This window comes from Medicago sativa, chromosome 8 (assembly GCF_051527215.1).
Source record: "Medicago sativa cultivar Bolivia chromosome 8, Bolivia_mono, whole genome shotgun sequence".
Classification (NCBI taxonomy): Eukaryota; Viridiplantae; Streptophyta; class Magnoliopsida; order Fabales; family Fabaceae; genus Medicago; species Medicago sativa.
In genome coordinates, this window is record NC_140756.1 from 19,024,522 (window position 1) to 19,050,003 (window position 25,482).

At 34.7% G+C, this 25,482-nt stretch overlaps 1 protein-coding gene across 1 annotated transcript; it reads left to right on the top strand.

The window, feature by feature from the left end:
* Nucleotides 1-4,546: 4,546 nt before the first annotated feature.
* LOC146897560 (histone H3-like centromeric protein CENH3) lies at nt 4,547-10,102 on the top strand. Its single transcript, XM_085734303.1, has 5 exons — nt 4,547-4,711; nt 4,795-4,916; nt 6,701-6,775; nt 8,634-8,709; nt 9,712-10,102. The coding sequence occupies exons 1-5, from the start codon at nt 4,648-4,650 to the stop codon at nt 9,765-9,767; spliced, it is 393 nt and encodes a 130-aa protein (XP_085590429.1). The 5' UTR covers nt 4,547-4,647; the 3' UTR covers nt 9,768-10,102.
* The last annotated feature ends 15,380 nt before the right edge of the window (nt 10,103-25,482 follow it).

Consider the following 25,482-nt stretch of genomic DNA (forward strand, 5'->3'; position numbering starts at 1 on the left):
GGAAATTGAGTGAATGCTCCACATTTGTCAAGGTTTTCTTCAATTTCTCATTCTGTTAGGTAGAAACCGAGGCATTTACCCGCTTGGACCCCAAATGTGCATTTTTTCAGGGTTCAGTCTCATGTTGTACTTTCTGGTTTGTTCGAACACTCGTTTGAGGTGGGCGGTATGATCAATCTCTTGTTTGGATTTTACGATCATATCGTCCATGTAAACCTCAAGAATGTCACCCACAAAATTTTTGTCTTATACTTTGTTCATCATTCATTGATAAGTGACACATGTATTTTTTTTATCCTGAAAGACATTACGTTGTAGTAATAGTTCCTTGATTCGGTCATGAATGTCGTTTTAGTTTTATCTACTTTAGACATTGGTATCTGGTTGTATCTATAATAGGCGTCCATGAACGATAAAAGTTTATAACCAGATGAATTATCAACTAATTTATCGATGTTAGGAAAAAGATATGCATCTTTAAGGCAAACCCTGTTAATATCAGTATAATCAACACACATACACAATTTTCGATTAGATTTTTTTACCAAGTACAACATTGAAAAGCCAAGTTGTATACTTGACCTTATAAATGAAATTGGCCTCTAGGAGGTCTTTTACAACTTTTTCAGCAGCCTTTACTTTTACAGGAGACTGCTTCCTATGTCGTTGAGTTACAACACTAGCACTATGACTAACTGTCAGTTGGTGACAAGCGACACCAGGGTCTATTCCAGGCATGTCAGCTGTACTCTAAACAAAGAGATCAGCGTTTTCCCTGATCAGCGTTATGTGGGTCTTTTTTCTCCATCTTAAGCTTATTCAGGTCTTACTTGATAAACCTGGAGTCGAGCTCAATCATGTTCGAATCCAAAATGTTCGCAACAATTTTCACTTTATCCTTAGAGGATTGAGCGGTCATGGAAACTGAGTTATGGATCTTGTTCGCATGGAGGAGACATCTTCTTGAAGAGTGGTGATAGTGTTATTCTTTGCATGGTACTTCAACTTTAAATGGGCAGTCGAGCATGCAACCCCGAGTTGCACCATTCCTGTTCTCCCTATGATGCAGTTGTATAGGGAAGAGTAGTCAATCATTAGGAATGGATCTTGATTGTTTTTTTTTGCCTCTTTGTGCCTGAAGGTTACGAGTAGCTCGATGAAACCCCATAGTTAGGTTGAAGAACTGTTGAATCCGTAGAGTTCGGATCTAACAGAAGGAAATATATTTCTCTCCGTCAGCTGGAGAGTCTTGAACAGTCCGGTGTACATGATGTCGCAAGAGGCCTCTGTGTCAACCAAGACTTTGGGGACATCAAAGTTAGCCACGTATGCCTGGACGAGCAGTGGTATGGATGAATTTGGAGCTCCACCAGGTAGTTCGTGGTCATAGAAGGCCAACGGTGGTCACCCCCCAAGTTTTAGGTCCAGGAGAAGTTCGATATCTCACCAGTGATGACATCAACGACATAAAATTGTTCCCAAGAGCACGCGTAAGAAGTTATTTCCACGTGCTCAGGAAATTCATTTAGGTACTCCACAGACATGGAGACCACCACGTCTTTGTTATTTTCGTCGGTGATTAGTTTGACGGTCTTTTTCTCCAGCTCCGAATTCTTCGTGAATTGCTTGAGCCGACCTCGTTGTATGAGGATTTCAATGGCATCCTTCATATGGATGTATTCGTCAATTAAGTCCCCGTGACACTTGTGGAACCGACAATATTTTGTCTTGTCAGTCCCTTTATTCTTTTGAGTAGGAGCCTTTGGTGATTTGGTCCCAACCTCTTTCAGATCGACGGTAGTGATCTCAGCTAGGATTTTCTCCCTGGACATTGCCAATGATGGGTACTATGTGAAGCGACTGACGGGTCCATTGCCTTCACGAGCAGATTTGCCCTTTTTTTTTTTTCTTCTCTTAGAAGAGCTTTTTGGAAGATTCAGCAGCAAACTCTTCCTTTCTGGCTTTATTGCGGCTGTCCACTCACAACTTTTCCTCGTACCAGATGCAAGTTTTGGCGATTGTTAGGAACTCGTTTAGAGTCCTTAGGCGATTGAGTTGGACAACCTTTTTAACGTCTTTGCCCGCACGCAGACTCTTAGCAATGAAGAACTTTTTCATTGACTCATCAGCACCTTGAACTTGCACATCTTCTTTCTTGAACCTCTCGATGTAGTCTCTGAGAGGTTCGCTCTTCCCTTGCACTATAACTTCGTTGGACGCCACAATTTTGGGTTGGGTCATCGAAGCGGTGAAGTGAGCAATGAACTCATGGCACATATCGTCCCATGAGTCGGTAAAGTTCCTTCTTAAGTTCTTGAGCCATGTCATAGCTCCTCGCCGGAGGGTGGTGACGAAGAGTTTACATTTCACGACGCCTGTACATCTTTGTACATGAGGACATACTCAATGTTATCTACATGCTCATCTAGACCAGTTGTCCCATCATAGGAGTCCATTTGTGGTGGTTTCTCCACCTGCGAGGGATGCGAGTGTCTCTGATGCGACGAGTGAATGGACCGTAGGCTGCACGATCATCATCGGAACCATAGGAGGACCACAAGCGTCTGTTGTGCCTTGGTGGAGTCCTTCGTGGGGGAGGTCGTCGGGGAGATCTCCTATAGGGCTAGCGACGACTATGGCTTGAAGATCCTACGTTGATTGAATGTCAGGGGCGATCTTGATCTGGATGGGCGAGGGCTCATTCCTCTTATGTTACATGTTGGGAAAGATCCTGGCGGTTAGGGGTCGGCTGCCTCTTCAGACGATCTTTTTTCTAAGTTTGCAAGGCTTAGATTCTGCCTCTCAATTATTGATGTTTGTCGTTGAACCGTGCGAAGCAGGTTGCTGACTAAAGCTTCCGTGGGAGTGGAATTGTCAGCGATTTCGTTGGGTCGAGGACGACCAAAGAACGACATCTCTTACATATGTACCATCTGTCGAGGAATCTGCTGAGAGTTTCCTAGCCTGGGGCTGTTTGCAGGAGAAGGTGTGGAGGTCTATCCCTCCCGGTTGATGTGGTGGACTTCGTTCTGGATGCGTGAAATGGCACCGTTGGTAGTCATGGTGTTTTAGAGTTTGAAAAGCTTTGGTTTTTTGTATGTAGAAAACAGGGATAGCTTGTATTTCCCATAGACAACACCACTGATCGTACCTGATCATAAGGTGACTGCCGGTGCAATTTTTTTACGGTGGTGGAATGCTTGAGTTGTTAACTGGAACGACGAGGGGTGTGTACTTGTAGACACTCTGACGCTCAAGTCAGTATGAGATCAGAATGGGGGTTTAGAGAGAGAGAGAGTAGATTCTAACCCTGTGATCGCAATGAGTCCCTTTTATATAGAGGTGGGTATTTGCAGAGCCGTTGTAAGACACGTGTGCTCGGCGGTTACAAATTCGTAGAAAGTTTAACTGTCGAGGAGAGATTCGCGGGAGCGATGATTGTGACTGTTACTGTTCGTTTGAACTGGTCTTTGTCTCTTCGAGCATCCCCTCTCGCGGCGAGGGATTATGTTGCAAGTAATGCTGCCAAATGTGGAATTTAGGCTGTGTTTGTATTGGGTCTAATTGTCTTTAACCAGTTCAAAACAAAAAGTGAAGTTTTGTTTATAACAGTGATCAGAGAGAATAAAGAAAAATTCTCAATACTCTGATTTGTTATTTAAATTATTTTATTTTCTAATAATTAATGGTTCAGAAGATTTTCCATAATTTTTTTTTTTGATAAAGATTGTCCATAATTAAAACCTAAGGGTTCTAAACTTAACAATTTAATGGTATTAATTGATTTAAATACTTTTTTTTGGAGGAATTGATTTACACTTAACTTCACATGTGGAAAAAGAATTGTTATTGTCGTTTTTTAGATGATAATAACATCATATAACTTTTTTTTAGGGGAATGACATCGTATAGCTTAGCCCCTCTCTAGTAAACAATAACACCATATATCTCAATTGATAATCTCACAATTGATAATGCCAAAATCATCAGGTTAAACACCTTTATTAAAGTTTGAATTTGAATCACTTTATAATTGTGTTTGCGAGTTTATCATTTTGTGTTCATACAAAAAAAAAATCAAATAATACAAATGAATAAATAAATTCATTCTGATAACATCGATAAGTGAATTTTTTTTTGACAAAGCGATAAGTGATTTTATTATTAAATGAGAATCTCAATTAATAAACAAAAAAAAATCAAATAATACAAATGAATAAATACATTCATTCTGATAACAGCGATAAGTGAATTTTTTTTTGACAAAGCGATAAGTGATTTTATTATTAAATGAGAATCTCAATTAATAATTTTCTTCAAAAAATGTAAAATACTATAATCGCGGTTTTTTTAGGGGAAAAATAAAGTGCAATTACAGTATTTTTTAAAGAATAATGATGCTTATTTGTTTTGGCCTTAAATTTTCATTTTTCATTTTCCATTTTCATTGTTCGCCACTTTTTGCCTCCTTTTCCTCATTGCAAAATGACAAAACCACCCCTTCAAAACGACCGTTATCGTACTGTCCTTTTTTTCCTTCTAAATAAACGCGCTACCCTTTTTCTTCTTCATTCTTAAAATCACTTAATTAAAAAAGCACTTAAAAGCTCAAAAAAGCGAAAGTCAAAATCTGAACTTCGCGGTTCAATGGCAAGAGTCAAGCACATTCCACGTCCTGGTAAACGCACTCGTCGTAGCAGTAGTAGTAATGGTAAGTTCCAATTTCTAAAACCCTCGTTTTCACAAATTCACATTTTTCTTTCTCAGTTGATTCATTTCAAAATTATTTTTCAGCAAATGAGTCTGAGGAAAAGAAGAAAAGAAGGAATAGACCAGGAACAGTTGCGCTTCGCGAGATTCGTAAATTTCAAAAGGCTGTTAACTTGCTTATACCTTGTGCTCCGTTTGTTAGATGCGTAAGTTTTTTACTTCAAACTCTTATATAAGTAGTAAATTGAAATTAGATTTGTGTTTTTAATGTGCTGTTAATTAGGTTTTAGTAGTACCACGGACACAGACACTAGACACGATAGTAATTGACATGTAGTCACCAGTAATAATTTAAGAGAGTTTAACTAGTATATTTTTTTAGTGTACGGTTACTTCACATATACATATGATAGTGTGTTGTTACGTCAATTAATGAATGTGAAAACACATGAGTTGTCATATTCACTAATTGACGTGATAGCACATCATTTGATGCATGTGTAAAATAACTGTACACTCACAGAGCATACTAGTTAAACTTTTTAAGAGATATAAATAATTGGATGTAACTACACGTGTCAGTGTGAACTACTGAGCTATTAAACACCGACACAAACACCAGATACGACATCGACATTGGTAATAAACTAATAATTTAAGGAGTCAACTACGTGTCTGTTTGGTGCTGCAGTGACAAAAATTGATTTTGGCTGAAAGTGATTTATGTTTGGATGCGTTTATTAAAAACGTGTTGAAAAGTAAATTTTAGATGCAAAATTAATTTGAAATGCGTTTATTATCGAAATTACAGGTTCGAATTAGAATCAATTCCAGATGCAAAATTAATTTTACTTGAGAAGAATCAAACATGTCAAAATTTGTTCTATATCTCTGGAATCAATTTTGGCTCATCCGATAGTGAAACCAAACGTACACTACATGTGTTCGTGTCAGACACCTACACATATCAAACTTCGTTACATTTGAGAGGCACTAGACATTTCTTCGATTTGAAGTGTGGGTGGTACATAGCTACTAAGTCTAAACAATGACATTTTTTTTATACAGATGGTTTTTGTTATTAGTTTGTAGTTGATATGAACTTAGGAGGAAAAGGAAAACTTGTTTTTGGAGTGTTTGCACTTTTATTATCAAGTTTAGTTGCTATTTTATTTATTTTTCATTTTTTTGTGTGACTTGTATGGCTTTTTATGTGGTTTGTTTGATGAGCATGCTCTATATGGAAGTAATGGTTTGTTATTAATTAAGAGATGATTTGAATAAATTTTTCAACACGTACTTGTTGGAAAAGATAAGTCGAAATAATATTGCAATGACTGCAAGTCTATCAATAATAAATTTCAATGTTGTCAAATAGCAGCTATAGTGGCGCTATGACACTTTAGCATAGCAGAATTTGAACAATTCGTGATTGACAACATTATAAATTCCCACGTTAGTTGAAATTAATTTCTTCATCTTAATTTTATATTTGGAGTTTTTTCTCATCTAATTTTTCTATGACCACATGAAATTATAAGAACTTTTCTTATGTTAATGTTAGTTACTTATGTTAGTTTGGACTTCTCCATGATCAGTTATGTAAAAAGGAAATATTGAAAGAATCTTATGATAATTTTGAGTTTTTTAAACTATTCCTCTTTGTATTAAGTTGAAATTAGCTTTTGCATTTTTTTTTTTGAGAATGTCTCTCATTTAACTTCTCTATAAGCATCGAGCTTATAATGTCATTTTTGAAAGTGAAGCACCATGCACTTTTGATTGAAAAGCTCCCATAAGTTATTACTTGGAAAATAATTGAAACTGGTCCTTATACCTGTTGAGAAGCTTCAATAATCTAGAAGATAATTTACACTTGGCCCTATGATTTGTTGAAATGACATCCAGTCAAGTATTTGGCTGCATTGGGTCTTATTGGATGTTTGTTCTCACTTGGCCCTATGCTTTTTGCTTTAATTTGTGTCTGTAGGTCAAACAGATTACAAACCAACTATCTATGGAGGTATCACGCTGGACGGCTGAGGCCTTATTAGCACTTCAAGAGGTATGTTACCTTTTTCATATGGTTCTATTATATTTGTAATATGTATTACAATACTTTTTAAATTATGAAGAATCCGGCCGTTTTATTTCATAGATTCTTACGAATTCAACAGGCATCCTTGGCACTTCTGTTTTTGGTTTCAGGGTAAACCAATGGAAGAAGGAAGTGGAGTAAGTTGTGGGGTTTACACTTTAAACCATACAATTTACTTTCATGTCCCATAACTTTTCCAGCTAAGTTGCCAAAAGGAGGCTTACCTGATAAAAGATGAAAAACTGATTTAAGAATGTAGAGTTGTTTTAAAACAATGTTTAAGAATGTAAAGTTTTTTTAAAACAATATTTAAGAATGAGAACTTTATTATTGCTGTTTCTGTCACAGTTACTACTGAACAATAGCTAGATTGGTTAACACAGTTCTGGTTAGTTGATGTTCAGTCATGGCCGTTGCAATGCACGATTGTAATATGCGTTACACCCTTAACTTACCTTGTATGTGAAAAGGCCATCTTACAGTTACAGTCTGAGAGTAAGAGTGTAATACAACACTTGCAATCAAGTTTTATCCAAGAAGGAATTCTCCATCTGTTCAAACATTTTCCTTTGTTTCTTTTCCTCATTGTCTGAAAGCTTCTTCCTCGCGGGCTTTGCTGCGTAACTCTTATCATTTTCAATATCCGTTGGTATTGATTTATTTTCTCTTTCCTATGGAAAAATATAGCCATGTATACAAATGGGAATCTTGTTACCAGTCTCACTGTAGATGCCAGTTGCATGAGATAGTTAAGATAGCTTGCTATATATGGTGTCTTTTGACTCGGAGTGTCTTGTTAAAGGATACTCGTGTTTGGGGTTGTTTGTGGGAGTACATTTTATAGCTCATGGATGTAGTATGTGGATTAGTGGCAGTGAGAATATTTTCTAGTGCATGCTCACTTGTACAAGGTTAACGGTAGCTGAGATGATATTTCAGGGAAGATATCAAAGATTAGAGAAATGATATGGCTGACAGGCAAGATAGTAAAAATTGTGATCTTACGACCTTTGGCAATCCAGATGATCTTAATCATAGGAGGAATCCCAATCTGGTAGGCTATCGTGGGATTAGCGATATTGCTTTTAAGATTGGTGGGATTAGCAAGTGCTTTAGTAGGATCAAGTAATTGTAGAAACTGACTTTTATTGATGGTAGAATATGTTTGCAACAAAAACCTGATTACAGACATTACAAAGAATTCAGAATTCACACATAAACTAAGAGATAGAATATTGTCACAAGGCAATGCCTATCCAAGAAATTTGACAGCTTGGTCGCACATTCCATAACCACTCAATAACTATCCCATAACCAGTTCCCCTTTCCCCTTTCCCTTCTCTATTTATTACTGAAAATAAATAACATAAAGGGTAAATAGTTAAAATGTAACTACCATAATATAAAGTCTAACAGATGATTGATTAGATATCTATAATTTGACTAAACTGTGTTTTTTTTTTTTTTTTTTTGAAGAAACCTAAACTGTGTTTTCAATTTTCCACAGTCGCAGTTGTTAAGTTCTTGTTAAGACTCATGCTTAAGTTTGTGACTTATGAATTGTGTATCTTATTGGTTTTGAATTTAAGTTTAATTTAATTAAGTGTTTGTAGTAACTAGTAAGTGTATAAGTGAAGGGCATAGTAATAATTTAATCAACTATTTTATATTAGTTGTAATTCTTAACTTGTGTTGTGTGCAATCATCTTAAATAGCTATTAAAAAGGAACGGATAAAATATATTTTCACCTGTTTTGAGATTACATTTCGTATGGAACATGACCCTTCTTTCGTTAATTTTTCTTTGTTGTTGAAAATCTTGTAGGCAGCTGAGGAGCATCTGGTTCGTATGTTTGAGGGTGGAATGCTCTGTGCACTTCATGCAAAGCGTGTTACCCTTAGTAAGTTGATTTAATTTTTATGTCTTTCCCCTGTTTTTATTTTCATCGATCATATATTATTTACAAACTTATTATACATAAATATACTCCTTTTTATTTTGATGATGAATGAAGCTTTATCTTGGTTACATTCAAACAGATAATGAATCTTCTGTTACTAATATCAATTAGACTTCAAACGATATCCTACAGTCAGTAATATGTATACTAGAGAAAGAGGAAAACTGAAGTAGCGTAGTTGTTGGGAACATCTTTCATTGTTTTCATCAAAGCGCTTGGAGCTTTAACTTATCATGTCCATTATTTCCCATCCTTTTAATTTGGTATCACATTTTTAAAAAAACACCACTATTGCCTTTACCGTGTAAAGAGAGGGTACATTACATGCTATAGCTGTGAAATGCAGTTTACAGAATTCGGATTCCCTGCAGTCACAGGGATCTCCCATTCATTCATTCGGAAGATTGGTGACCGTTCAATCAAGATTGGACGGTCCAAAACATTTTAGGTTTTAATTTTATTTTATAATTCAAAAAGCCGAGCTTGAATCTAAACCGTCTGGTATGTGTGGCACCAGAGACTGCAAAGAGCTGGATCCCTATTAGCCATCTCTATTCATACGAGTTGCAGGAGATGTGCTTGGATGACTATTTTACTAAGATCAACAATTTTTATTAACATTAACAGGAAAAGTTACGTCACTCTTAGGCAGAGATATTTTTGTGTTGTTTTCCTGTGGGAGCTAGTTTCATATTGTCACCAATAAACTTGTGTTGACAATTTTTTTTTTTTTGATGAGCCGAAGACTCTAACAGAGTTTTATTTATCTAGAGGAAAATAAATGGACAGAATACAAAAACTAAACTTTTTTTAGCTAGTATAGCAGATATTTTCCAGTTATAATTTTGTCTCTGCTGTATAAGTTGATTATAACTTTCCCTTATGAATAGTATTTTCATGTACCTTATTAACATCTGTTATTTGATATTTTGGTTGTCTCAGTGAAAAAGGATCTTGAGTTGACCCGTAGGCTTACAGGAATAGGATGCGCTCGATGAGAGCACGACACCTGTAGTGATTGTTGCTATATATAAACTTGACATTCTTCGATGATGCCATTGCTGCTTGTATACCCCAATTTCAAATTAAAATTAGGTACTAGGCTAACTAGCATATTGTCAATAGCAATCTTTTGTAGGTGAAAAATCTGTTGTAGAATGAACCATCATTGTAGAAAAAGGATTTACTACTGAGTCTGAGTGAGAATGAATGAGTAACTTATTTAAATTGTAGCAGGGAAATATTTCAAGATTATTGTCATTCATGTATTTACTTGTTGTGGTTAGAAAGAATTCATGTTTAAGCATCTAAATAGAAGATATTTTACTCCTAATTCAATCATGCAAAACTTTGATATTGGTTGTGGGAAATTGCTCTACTCCCGTTTGTTTTTGCCCATTCACATGCCTACGTGAGTTAACTCACGTTGAAAAAGCCGAAGGTTAGTTAACTCACGTCGGGCATAATTAAGAAAATGAGCAATTTTGAAAGGGAGGAGCAATTTTCTTGGTTGTGTGAACAATATACGTGTGGCCCAGCGTCTTGGATCTTAAGTTTTTGGTCAAAATCTCATAAACTCATCTTGAAAAGTAAATATTGTCTATGCTTTATAAACTCTATTTAGATCATATCTACGTGTAATGATAAGGATTTTTGGGTTTTTTCTTCAAAATGTATTGTGATACCCTTGAGTATGAGGTAATTGATTTGGTCTCTTGTGAAAGTAAAATCTTTGGAACGAATTCTTATCATTGTAGCTTTGTTGGCCTCGACAAAAATTATTTTGGAAAGAGCATACACATGGATTTAATTTTAAATTGCAGAGATTGAAATTCATGCAATATTTTTAGGGTGTGACCACAAATACACAAGGATTAAAAGTTTTCGTCTTCCTATTTAGGGACGAGCATTATACAATCTTATTTACAGTGAATGGTTGGCAACCATCCTATGCTTCCTTCAATTATAATTTCTCAGTAGCTAGCAACATTAATTTTTTTTTTTTTTTTGTTGGGTGGAGCTACATCATAATCTTGTCTTGATAATAACTTTCGTTTGGCGACCGTAATTCTATTTGGCAATTGGTACTTGCCTTAGAATCTTGCTATATGCTTCACCTTTTTGATTGATAATGAACCTGTCCCAAATATTGGTGTAGATTCCCTTCACTACAACATCACCAGCATCACTTTCCACACGTTAAGACATCATTATACTCAATTCCAAACTGACCCTATGTCCTACGCTAGAAATATGTCACAAGCAATACTCGTTTCTTATCCTCTCCCTAGATATTTCATTCTCATGGTAGGAAAAAACTATGCTACCAAATTATTTTCTCCTCTACTTTACCCTTTTGATAGAAGATTTGTTTGGATCCATTACATGGAATAATGGTAAAATAATGTTTGGAGTCCTTTTGTATTAACCATGTAATTAAACGAAAAGAAACGATAAATAAATACAAGTTTTTTTTTTTTGAGAGATAAATAAATACAAGTTGATTTCTTGTAAATTCCTACTCCTGTGTTATTGTGTATGATATTTTACCCTTTTTAAATTTTATTATAATTTTAACTTCTCTAAATTTATTTCATGTTTTAATATTGAATTACTTTCTACTAATTCTTCAAATTTGTTCTAACTTGTACATCAAAATGAGTTAAATTCATATGATTTATTTCAACTTTTGCCTCCAAGGCAGAGCCGAAGTGGTTGAGCTAAGACACTAGAAGAAATTAATCTCAAAATCCATCAAACATGCATCGAGTTAAACAAGGAGAAAAATGAAATGACCAAAATAAAATACAGGAAAATTGAAAACCAAATATGTATTGAATCAAGCGATTCTAGTGACAAAAAATGATTAGTTCTATACACCTTGAGGCCTGAGGGAAATATTAGAATATGAACAAACTTAAAAGTACATAGTGCATGTTGGGATTTCTCTTCAGAATCCAAAAATCATGGTTTCAAGCATTCCAAAAAATCATCACAAAGACCAATTAGACCGAAGCATTAAAGAAGCTATTTTTGAATTTCCATCTGTTGCGTATACAAGACCTGGCTTCAACCAATATTTATCACCAATGTTGAATTTTAGATAGGATTCAGCTTGAAAATGTTCCGCACCTGTTCCGCTAAGACTGGTTCCCCCAGCCAAATGAACCTTCAGAAACATCGGTCAATGTTACGGCCCATTGTGCAGATTTGGGATTTAGTGTCTTCATCTCAACCCAACCTCCAAGTTTTGTAAAGCCATCGAGTTCAGACTCGAGCATTATAGCAGCAGAACCACCTTAGACTTGTGTCCCTGTTCGTCTGAAGGGTGATGCTTTCTCAGACACTTCATGTTGGTCGGACAAGACTAACAGAATTGTTAAAGCTCTCTGAAGTATTCATAAAACCTAGAAAGAAGAGAGAAAAGAAAGAATACCGGTTTACAAGGACCAAAAATGGAGTCGAAAAAGTCATGGCCGGATTTAGCAAAAGCTTTGAATTGGTGGAATAGAGGCTCCATTACTTGGTTAAGGATGATAACAGAACTTCATCGGAAAAGGATAAATGCAGTTCGATTCTGTGAATTAATGAGTACGAGATTACACAAACAATACAAATACAATCAATGTGTAGAGGAATGTGAATTAAACTTATTAACTCTTCATAGTTCAATGTGTAGTGGAGTGTGAATGAAAATAAAATGTTGTTTCATGTGAGTATATATACCTTTTTGGATTGCAATGTTGGTAGTAACATTAAGTGTTAAGATTATGTACAAAATATGGGACTTAATGTGTAATATTGGCAGACTACAAGAATCAGTTGCATGTTATGTTGGTTTATGTAATTTCATGTGTTTTTTTTGGTGTCCCATTGTGGACTTCATGCTGCTTGAACTTATGTTGAGAAGAATTGAAACTTGGTTGTAGCTAAGTTTGTTGAAAGTAAATTATTTTGTTATTGTTATCAGGAGTGACGGATCCAGGAATTTTGATAACTGGGGTCAAATTATATCATAAAAATTTATATAAAATTATATAAACGCATAAGCGAAAAAATTATATAAGTTATGTTTATAATTGCTCTAAAATGTTGATTTTTTAAAATATTTTTCCATTTCTAGCAGAGTATAACAAATATAACCCTAATTAATTATTTTTTCAACCACCAACGTCAATGATAGAGCCTTTTTCAACAAATATAAGAATAGTTTAGAACATATTGGTAGTTTTATGGTCTTGCTAACGATATGTTTCAAGAGAATTGGTTAAAGATTTCCTAAAAAAATATATTATCTTAAAAATAAGTAGTATTTATAACAACTTTTTAATAAAAAATTAATTTTTTTGATTTCTTAACTAGTGCTCTTAGAATACTCATTAAGATCCTTTTTAGTTTTGTAATTTTTTGTAGAGTTATATATATAGATAATAATACTATATATAAGTGGAGTCAAATGACATAAATATCTAATTCAAATTAAAACAATAAGCAAGTCGAGGCAATAATACTATATAAGTAGTGGTTAACAAGTATTTCTATCTCTAGTCAATAAAAAACAATTTTCATCATATATTTCTTTTTTTAGATCTATATTTTATGTTAAAACTTTTTTTTTTTGTTCAGGTGTTTTATGTTAAATCTATCTCGGGTGTTTTTTCAACACGTGTCTTTTATAATTTCTATAATTTAAAAAAAAGCGCTAATACTCATTAGTGTAGATTGGTTTGTTTGATAAAAAAATGTATAATGTTTGTAGATTTTTTTTTAACGATATAAGAAAAGTTTGGGTACTCCTCGCGCGATTGAAGAGAGACTTGATAGAGCTCTAGCAAACAAAGAATGGCTTAATCTTTTCCCTACAGCTACTTTGGAGAATCTTGCAGCCCCGTCATCTGATCATTATCCTATTCTTTTGAACAGAAGCCCGGTACAACGGCCTCACCTCCATAAGCGCAGATTTCGCTATGAAAATGCGTGGTATTCGGAACCAGGTTTTAAGGAACTAGTGACTGATGCTTGGCAGGTTCATGATGCTAATTTGGTAATGCCGAAATTGACTCTTTGTGCTGCTGATATGATGGCTTGGAGTAGAGAGCATTGTAACAAGCTTAAGTTAGATATCGAAGATTGTCGGCGTCAAATTCAAAACATTCGGTTGAATAGTGCAGGGTACAATCAAGATCAAGTTGTGTATCTGAGGAAGAAAACGAGTAGATTGTTGTCTCAAGATGACGCATATTGGCGTCAACGAGCAAAAACCCATTGGTATAGGGATGGTGACCGGAATACAAAATTCTTTCATGCTTCAGCCACTGCGAGAAAAAAGGCCAACCGGATTTTATCTCTTGAAGACAGTTCAGGTAACAAGGTTTCTTCTAGTACCGGTATGTGTGACATTGCTAAAAATTATTTTTTGGAGCTTTTTCAAAAAAATAATAATGCGGCAGCCCCTTGTTACACAAGTCATCCAACATTCAGTGTCGGCCGAGGATAATGTAATGCTTACAACACCGTTTACTAAGAAAGAATTTAGAGAAGCGATGTTTTCGATGCACCCAGATAAATGTTCCGGTCCATATGGTTTTAGTCCGGGTTTTTATCAACAGTTTTGGAATTTGTGTAGTGATGAAATTTTCAAGGAATGTTGTACTTGGCTTGACACAGGAACCTTCCCACCAGACTTGAATATGACGAACATTGCACTCATCCCGAAAGGCAATTCACAGACATCTATGAAAGATTGGCGTCCCATAGCACTTTGTAATGTGCTTTATAAACTTATTTCCAAGGTGCTTGCTAACAAACTCAAACTAATTCTTCATAAGTGTATATCAAACAATCAGTCGGCTTTCGTCCCTGATAGATTCATCCTTGATAATGCGATGGTTGCTATAGAAGTTATCCATTTTATGAAGACAAAAACTAGAGGTAATGATCAGTTTGTCGCTCTTAAACTTGATATTAGCAAAGCTTATGATAGAATGGATTGGGATTATCTGAAGCAGGTTATGATTAAAATGGGGTTTAGTGAAAAATGGATTCAGTGGATGGTTATGTGTGTTGAATCTGTTGATTACAGCATTCTAGTTAATGGGGAACATGTTGGACCAGTTATTCCAGGGCGAGGCCTTCGACAGGGGGATCCTCTTTCCCCATACCTCTTTATTATTTGTGCGGAGGGTCTTTCTTCACTAATTAGGGACGCAGAGGAGCGTAATGTTATCTCGGGCACTAGTATTTGTCGTGGAGCTCCACCAGTATCTCACCTTCTTTTCGCTGATGATTGTTTTCTTTTTTTCAAGGCGGAGGAAAGTCAGGCGCATGTTATGAAAGATATTCTTAACACCTACGAGGCAGCGTCCGGTCAAGCAATTAGCTTGCCGAAGTCTGAAATTTTTTATAGCAGGAATGTGCCAGATACTCTGAAGAATAATATTACCAACATTTTAGGAGTTCGAGCCGTTCTAGGCACAAGCAAGTACTCAGGTATGCCTTCCATGATTGGACGGGATAGGACAGCCACATTTGCTTATATCAAGGACCGTGTGTGGCAAAGAATAAACTCTTGGAGTAGCAAGTGTCTTTCAAAGGCGGAGCGGGAGGTAATGATTAAGTCTGTTTTACAAGCTATTCCGTCTTATGTTATGAGTCTTTTTCAGCTTCCCACTACGCTTATCACCACTATCGAGAGGATGATGAATTCGTTTTGGTGGGGGCATGATCGAACTACACATAGAGGTATTAACTGGTTGAGTTGGGAAAAGTTATCCATGCACAAGTCCCGTGGTGGAATGGGTTTTAAAGATCTTACGGCTTTCAATCTTGCGATGTTGGGAAAACAAGGGTGGAAATTCCTTTCGGAGCCTCATTCTCTTGTCACTCGTATTTTCAAGGCTAGATATTTTCCATCTACATCCTTTCTCACTGCCACAATAGGCCACAACCCGAGCTATGTTTGGCGTAGTATCTTACGCGCTCGCTTCATTGTTCGCGGCGGTGCAAGATGGAGTATCGGTTCGGCACCTTGGTTGTCAAATGGTGAGACTATAGACGCTAGCATAGCGGGAGGCTCCTATGTTCGTGATTTCAAAGTGCAAAGTTTAATATCTGAGCAGGGTAAGCGATGGAATGTGCCTCTTGTTCTATGTTCTTTTATTTTTTTTAATAGACGAAATGAAAAATAACCATTGAAGTTGACACACACACAAACAGAGGGGTTGAGATTTGGACATCGGTCATGACGTTCGACCTATCAATTTTGATATTTTTGCAGTTGAACTAGAACCTATGAATCAGATAGAGTATCTTTTACTTCATCCGTCTCAAAATAAATTTCTATTTAACATTTATTCTCGGTCACAAAATAATTGTCACTTTAAAATACAAATGCATCATTTATTATTTTTCACTATTATACCCTTATTTATTGAATTTCATTCAACTTAACTATTCCAGTAACTCCATTTCCAAAAAATATTTTAGTAAATAATACTCCCTCCGTTTCAAAATGAATGTCATTTTAGCCAAAAAATATTTCCAGTCACTTTACATTTTCAATACAACTTTAATTTTTTTCTTCCAACTTTACCCTCAATAAATACTCAAACTTTTCTCTCACACAATTTTCAATGCAACTTTATGTTTGTCTTTTTCTTATAAAGTAAGGACAATTTCGTAAAAGAGTTATGTCTAATTGATGATTATTTCATTTCATTTCTTAATATGTGTGCAATTGGTTAAAGCGACACTCATTTTGAAACGGTGAGAGTACTAATTTTATCATTAAAATCAACACAGTTAATCATTTTCTTAAAAATCGTGCATAAACCTTAAACGACTATTAGTTTGAGACGGAATGAGTATTATCATTAACATTAAAATTAGCATTTATTTCTTAGTCAGTGTATGTGAGTCATGTCTTCAAGTTGATCAAACTCCTCCACTATAAATGGCAGTAACCTTGAGTGTTTTGTCTCATCAATCAACAAATTCATCTTAAACTCCACGTTGCAAACATGAATATGAGATTATGTCATCATTTTTACTATAACACAAGCAAAACCCTCCCTGTCCACTTACCAGTATTTTCTGATGGTCCAACAATGGCCAGCCACAATGTGTAAAATCGGAGGGTGCGCAGTCAGTTGTGCCAAACAAGTTCACTATCCATGGTTTATGGGGGACCAACACATCTTATCCATATCCATTATATTGTTTGGCAAAAGGAAAAGGAAATTTTGATACAAAACCGGTGAGTTTCGTTTCATCCTTACAAAGGCAATTGTTTCTACATATACACATTTTGGTTTTTGTTTTTTTTTGACGAAATACATATAAACTTATTTTTTAATAACAAAGTCTTGTTGTATGTATTGTTTTTTCAGTATAGTCAATTGCTACCTCAACTCCAGAGGGAATGGCCAGACATACATAATACATGGAATTGGAAATAATCAAAAATTTTGGGAAACAGAATGGGAAAAACACGGGACATGCTCCCTCAACTCATTTACACAAGCAGCCTATTTTCAGCTAGCTCTACATATCGAGGTGAAGAATGATCTTGTAGATGTTCTGAAAAAATCTGGAATCGTGCCACGAGGAACTCCTTATGACATAAGTAGAATTGTTGCAACTATTAAAAGTCATCATGACAACAAGGAGCCGGGGATTATGTGCACTCCTGCCACGAGGAACTCACTACCATACTTAACAGGAAATAAGGTTGTGTTTCTATGCCAATGGAACCACTTCCATGGATTGTCCCCATTCTATTAGGAGTGTAAATTGTCACATTAATAATATGAATCAGCAACTCTTATTTCCATTATGATGATGCTAATTACTATAAAAAGTGTGTACTTTTATGACTTAAAAGTTTTATTATAAATCTTGCATATTGCCTACTATAATGAATTAATTAACAATGTTTCTTTTTTTTAGAAAATATCTGATGAGAATGAGTGTATGTTTGAGACTTGAGAGAATGCTTTTTGCAAAAATTAGATTAAAATCAACGAATCGATGAATTTGAACCGACATCCAATGTTCCTACAATCAAGCGTACACAATACTTGGATTTGTTTGGCAAGGCACAGAAGCTAGCTTATAATTTATAAGTTCACTGACGAAAAAAAAAGACTTCCTTAATTTTTTATTTTTATTTTTGAAAAAAAAAAACTTTTTTTTTGAACAAACTAAAATGAGATATATTATAAACAAGGTTGATTTACCGTGCACAAGACATGCAAAAGGAAAACCAACCAGCACAAATACAACAATATGGTGGTGTTGTTAGAAAAACACCATCAAAAAGTTAAACCTATTGCATATTAGCACCCATACAATGTAGTGGATTTATAATTTAAAAAAGACTTGCTTGATAACAGTCTTTTCATCAATAGTTTATAATTTATTTTAATAGTTTATAGCTTATTCTATTTTAAATAGCGTTTAAGTTTATGACGTATAATTTTTTCTTCCACTCTTACTCTTATTATTTTATTTAAATGTCAATTTTACCAATTATATTTTATTATTATTTAAAATAAATAAATGAATAAATATGGGGTATAAACAGGTTTGTGTAAATCCGCACTTGTTAGTATAAAATAATATTTTCAAGGGTGCTATAAACTGGTTAGTATTTGTCAAAAAAATAAAATAAACTGGTTAGTAATTTGTGTTAATAAGTATTTTTTTATAAAAAAAAATTAGTAGATAGAAATTCACCTCTTAATGAATAAATAAGAAATTTAAAGTTTGAATTTCAATCGCTACATATTGCAGCGTTCATATCAATTAAGGATGGTGATCTCAACACAAAGTTCTTCCACGCTTCAGCCACGGCAAGAAAAAAGGTAAATAAAATTACCTCGTTAGAAAAGGATGATGGAACGAGGGTGACAGATGAAGCTGGGATGGCAAGTGTAGCTAGAGATTATTTTCATGACTTGTTTCAGGCCAAAGATAGTATAAGAGCACCGGTGTTGAATGCAGTTAAACATGTAATTACTAATGAGGATAGTATTCAGCTTATGGCACCGTTTCAGATAGAGGAATTTAAGGAAGCAATGTTTTCAATGCAGTCAGACAAGTGTCCAGGGCCAGACGGATTTAATCCGGGATTTTATCAGCATTTTTGGAAGGTTTGTAGTCCTGATATTTTTAGGGACTGTGTTTCTTGGTTAGCCAATGGTCAATTACCGGCATCCCTAAATGCTACTAATATTGCACTCATTCCAAAAGGTACTGAACAACGTACTATGAGAGATTGGCGGCCAATAGCTCTTTGTAATGTTTTATACAAAGTGTTGTCGAAGGTGTTAGCGAATCGGCTTAAGGTAGTGTTGCATAAATGTATTTCTGACAACCAATCAGCTTTTGTTCCAGGGAGATCTATTTTAGATAATGCAATGGTTGCTATTGAAGTTGTTCACTATATGAAGTTGAATACTAAAGGTAAGCAAGGTAATGTGGCCTTGAAGCTTGACATTAGCAAGGCCTATGACCGAATTGATTGGTTGTATTTAAAGGAAGTGATGTTAAAGATGGGGTTTTGCCAGCAATGGGTGGACTGGATTATGATGTGTATAGAGACTGTGGATTATTCGGTGTTAGTAAATCAAGATTCAGTTGGGCCTGTTATCCCTGGAAGGGGACTCCGTCAAGGAGACCCGTTGTCCCCGTACTTGTTTATATTGTGTGCTGAAGGCCTATCGGCTCTTATACATCAGGCAGAAGCTAGAGGCGAATTACATGGAGCAAAAATATGTCGGAACGCACCTATTATTACTCACCTTTTATTTGCCGATGATTGTTTCTTATTTTTCAGGGCCTCGGAAGAGGAGGCGCACACAATGAAGAGTATTCTAAATATGTATGAAGCTGCCTCAGGTCAGGCTATTAGCTTGCCGAAGTCTGAAATATACTATAGCAGAAATGTGGATAGTGATATTCAAAATGTGATTACTTCGACACTTGGAGTTCAGGCTGTTCTAGGGACTGGAAAATATTTAGGGCTACCTTCTATGATAGGTAGGAATAAGCAAGCAACTTTCAGTTATATTAAAGACAGAGTGTGGCAAAAGATTAGTTCATGGAGTAGCAAATGCTTGTCGAAGGCTGGTAGGGAGGTGATGATTAAATCTGTGCTGCAATCAATTCCATCCTATGTCATGAGCATTTTCTTATTGCCCACTAAACTTATTGATTCTATTGAGAAAATGCTCAATGGCTTCTGGTGGGGAAATGGAGGTAATAGTAGCAGAGGCATTCACTGGCTTTCTTGGGATAAGCTCACGGTTCATAAGACAAAAGGAGGGATGGGTTTTAGAGACTTAACGGCTTTCAATTTGGCGATGCTAGGGAAGCAGGGATGGAAATTTCAAACTCAACCAGAGTGTTTGGTTACGAAATTATTTAAAGCTCGTTACTTCCCTTATGATGATTATCTTGATGCTAAGATAGGACATAATCCGAGCTTTGTGTGGCGTAGTATTTTTAGTGCTAGACGAGTGGTCCGTGAATGTGTTCGATGGAAAATTGGGAATGGCATAAATATTCCAATCTTTGACGCGCCTTGGCTAAGGAATGGAGGAAGCATCTCGGGTGTAGGACAATCAAGTGAGGTAATTCAGCAAACGAGAGTGCACTCTCTTATTGATCATAATAAGTGTTGGAATGATTATGTTATTAACTACTATTTTGATCAAGACACCGTTCAGGAAATTCTTAGAACTCCTCTTCTTCATCAAGTTGAAGAGGACAAATTGATTTGGAGAGTTGAAAAAAATGGGCAATACTCTGTTAAGAGTGCATATAGATTGTGTATGGAAAGTATAGCCGATAACTCTCATTTGACTCGTCCGGGAAACTGGTCTAATATTTGGAAGCTTAAAGTTCCTCCGAAGGTAAAGAATATGTTATGGAGAGTTTGTAGAGGATGTTTACCAACAAGGGCAAGATTATTGGATAAAGGGGTGAATTGTTCTTCTATGTGTGTCATGTGTGAAGAAAGCTATGAAGATGTGAGCCATGTGTTGTTTGATTGCCCACGAATAAGAAAGGTTTGGCAGGATAGTTTACTTTTCAGCAAGGTAATTTCGGTGATGCGAAGGAATAATACAGCGGCTGAAATCACTTTTGCACTGATGCAAGAACTGTCACAAGGTCAAGCTGAGTTATTTGCAACAATTGTGTGGAGTTTGTGGAAGAGTCGCAACCTAAAGTTATGGCAGAATGTTGAAGAGACATGCCAAACTATTTTGGAGCGAGCTAGGCAGTTGTTGACTAATTGGAGAGTTGCAAATAATAAGCGAATGCAGGGAAGGCTGGATGATGTTGTTGCTGTCACGAACACAGCAGATCAGCGAGCTGCTGTTGCTGCCACGAACATAGCAGATCAGCGGGCTGCTGTTGCTGCTGTCACGAACATAGCAGATCAGCGGGCTGCTATTTCTGCTGTCACGAATACAGCAGATCAGCTGGCTGCTGTTGCTGCTGTCACGAATACAACATATCAGCTGGCAGTGAGTGCTATTGGTATTGGGCAGCAGGAACAAATTCGGTGGAAGAAACCAGGTATTGGAAGGCTTAAGTGTAATGTAGATGTGTCATTTTCGGATAATTTAAACCGTGTAGGATTTGGTTTTTGCATTCGAGATGAAGCTGGAAATGTTATAAGAGCAAAAACAATGTGGGTAAACCCCGTTTGTGCGCCTGAAGTTGGAGAAGCCTTGGGTCTTTCATATGCTATTATTTGGGTGCATGATTTACAACTTGCAAATGTGGATTTTGAGTTGGATGCGAAGAAAGTTGTAGATTATTTTAACAAAGGTCATAATGACATTTATGAGTTTGGAGCAATAGTTGAGGAATGTCGGAGAAATTGTGCTACTTATTTTGAAAACTCTAAGGTAGAGTTTAGTCGGAGACAAGCGAATGAGGTCGCTCACACACTTGCTCGAGAGGCCAATTTCTTAGCTAGTCCCCAAGATTTTAATGTTGCACCTCTTTGTATTTCGACTTTGATTATTAATGAAAAGCTATAAGCTATTTTCTCTCAAAAAAAAAAATCAATTAAGCTACCCACGGACGGTTAACAAGTATTTCTATCTCTAGTCAATAAAAAAACTATTTTCATTGTATATTTCATTTTTGGGACATATGTTTTATGTTAAATCTATCTCGGGTGTTTTTTCAACATGTGTCTTTTATAATTTCTATAATCCAAAAAAAGTGCTAATACTCATTATTGTAGATTGGTTTTTTGATAAAAATATGAAAAATGTTTGAAGAAATTTTTTGTAACGATGTAAAAAATGTATGTTGTTTTTGTCTTCGTAAAAAATAGAAGAGTTAATTAAGTAAATGATTCATATAAATACTAACAATTTTGTTTTTAATGACTAAAAAAATCGTACTTTTTAGTCTCGGTAACATTTTTATTTGATATTTTTATTTGATTCATATAAATGTATGTTGTTTTTACCTTAAAAGATATTTATATCACCATATGGAAAGTCCAATTATTTGTGTAAGAATAAATGCATTGAATGATATTAGCAAATAAAAAAAAATTGCATTGAATGGGAAATAAATGAGAATCCCGTAAAAATAAAAAAGAATGACCCTGAGAATAAAAGAACTTTTTTTTTTGAAGAATAAAAGAGCACTACTAGTATTTTGTTCCCACGAGCTTAACTCATTTGGTAAGGGATACAATATGTGCAGGGGCTGGGGTTCGAACTCCGGACACCCCACTTATTCAATTTTAAGGTAAATTTCTCTAGCCACTAAGCTATTTGACCAAAAAAATTAAGGTAAATTTCTCTAGCCACTAAGCTATTTGACCAAAAAAAAAAAGAGCACTTGTAGAATGACCATGAAATACTTTTTGGGTTAATATGTCTTCACCCCCCCTGTAATATAGGCGAGTTCCGGTTTTCCCCCCTGTAAAAAAGATTCTTTCGATTCTAACCCTGTAATATAAAGATTCCGTCGAAAACCCCCCTGAGCACATTTGAGACCCCCCAGCTGATGACGTGGCGTGACGTGGCGCGCTGAGTCACCCTTGTCTGCTGACGTGGCTTGCTGACTGTATAATTAATTTTATTTTTTATTTTTTTTATAGGGTATACGTGGCATTTGTAATTTTTTTTATGTCTTTACCCCCCTGTAATTTAGGCGAGTTCCAGTTTTACCCCCTGTAAAAATTTTAAAAATAGAAAAAAATTTAATAAAATGAAAAAATAGATTTTTTTTGAAATTTTAAAAATTATAAAAAAGTTCGGATTTTTTTTTGAATTTAGAAGATATTTAAAAATACTGGAATTTAATTTTCAAAATAAAAAAGTTTAGATTTTTTTGCGAAGCTCAAAAGACATTGGAAGAGCAACTTGAGGTACTCACTTTTTAAATTTTAATGTCTCTTAAATAAGACACTTTTTAAAAAAAAATTTAAGTAAAAAGAAAAATACATTAAAAAAAAGAGAGAGAGATACAGAGACTGGGGGGACATAAAACCTAACCCAAGTAAAACCCAAAACGGGCATACATCATTATAAATCAGACCAAGCGAAACAGTCTTAAAATATCCTAACAAAAATTCACTAATCATGAGCATAACATAGCGAACCCGCGTACGGGAACGAAACCAGATAACAAAAAAAATATATGAACAGTGAACATTTGTCAAAAACAATTAGGATTTAATTTTAGCGAATGGATTGACTGCCAACACAATAACAAACCCAAGTGCCAACAACTCCCTGCTCAAGCAGCAAGCATAAAGCTCTTTCGAGCTCGATGAACCTGAGTGTAAGCGGACACTTTTTAAAATTTTACACGCATTAATAATTCTTTTTACAAAAATATTCCTATGTAATTCAAGCTTCTCAGATTTTTTTTCTAAATTTTTAATTAAACTAAAATCAATTTTTTTCTTCAGATTATATGATTTTTTAAATTTAATTTTCATATTGTAATTGGATTTTAAAAAAATATATATCCAGATTTTTAAAATTTAAAATATTTTCCAGTTTTTTTATTTCGCAAAAAAATCTAAACTTTTTTATTTTGAAAATTAAATTTCAGTATTTTTAAATATCTTCTAAATTTCAAAAAAAATCCGAACTTTTTTACAATTTTTTAAATTTCAAAAAAAATCTAGATGTCTTTTCTGCTTTTTTATTTTATTTTTCGAAAAAAATAATCTAATTTTTTGTTATTTTTAAAATTTAAAATAAAATCAATCTTTTATTTTTTAAAAAAAATAATCTGATTTTTTGTTATTTTTAAAAGATTTTCAGTTTTTAATTTTTATTATTAAAATGATTTAATGATGTGGTATGTATATACACACATGTCATGCGAAAGTTTTTTCCAGATTTTTAATTTTTTTGTATTTTTTCATTATTTTCAATTTTTATTAATTTTCCAGCATTTTTTTAAAAAAATAATTATTTTTTAAATTTTCCATATTTTATTTTTTATTTTTAAAATTTTTACAGGGGGTAAAACTGGAACTCGCCTAAATTACAGGGGGGTAAAGACATAAAAAAAATTACAAATGCCACGTATACCCTATAAAAAATAAAAAATAAAATTAATTATACAGTCAGCAAGCCACGTCAGCAGACAAGGGTGACTCAGCGCGCCACGTCACGCCACGTCATCAGCTGGGGTGTCTCAAATGTGCTCAGGGGGGTTTTCGACGGAATCTTTATATTACAGGGTTGGAATCGAAAGAATCTTTTTTACAGGGGGGAAAACCGGAACTCGCCTATATTACAGGGGGTAAAGACATATTAACCCATACTTTTTTTAGGGATGACAGTGATGTACTTGATGTTAGAGGAATGGATCCTCTCATATGACATGATGGTCCACTAAAATCTTCACCATCCATTAAAAAGAAGAGAGAGAAAAATTTAAAAAAAGTGAGTTTGATTTTTATTATTTTAAGGGAAAGTGAATTTTAATTGTGGAGATCATAAAATATGAAAAATACATAAGAATTTTCTTGTTGAGAGAATCCATTCTAATGTTAGAAAATTGGGAATACATGTTACAATCAAATTTTTATTTTATTTTTTTGTCAAAATTTCATTTTATTTTACTAACACCTCAGAGATAGGATCTTTGATTCTTGTTAGATGCCTAAGGTATCCCAACGACTTAAGACCATTAGATCTGTTATAGGAGTAATTATGGAATCTACTATGTGATATCTATTTTATTTGATCATGATTATAGTACCTTTCGAATGTATGACTCCAATAAGGATTACTTACTAATTAAGTTTTTTTTTTTTAAGGAAGACGTACTAATTAAGTTAGAATCAATTATAATAATACCTCTAAAAAGTCCCGTGAGCATAGCTCAGTTGGTGCATGGGCCGGGGTTCGAACCCCGGACACCCCACTTATTCACCTTATAATCACCTTATAAGGTGAATTCTAGCCACTAGGCTACCTGACCAAAAAAAAAAAATACCTCTAAAAAAAAATTATGACATAATAAAAAAAAAGGCAAGATAATATCTTGTCATATTAAATATCAATTATAATAATAATATGTTAAAAGAAAATAAATAAATAAATAAATAAATTATAATAATAATCTGTTAAATGAAAATAAATAAATTAATTGATAATTAATTTGAGATAGTAGTATAAAATGCAAATGAGAAGTTATTTGAGACAAACC

Bases quoted from the DNA above. Each gene is read 5' to 3' on its own strand.
- LOC146897560 (XM_085734303.1), top strand. From the start codon at position 4,648: ATGGCAAGAGTCAAGCACATTCCACGTCCTGGTAAACGCACTCGTCGT. The intron at 4,712-4,794 runs GTAAGTTCCAAT...ATTATTTTTCAG, and splicing joins TCGTAGCAGTAGTAGTAATG to CAAATGAGTCTGAGGAAAAG. The intron at 6,776-8,633 runs GTATGTTACCTT...AAAATCTTGTAG, and splicing joins CCTTATTAGCACTTCAAGAG to GCAGCTGAGGAGCATCTGGT.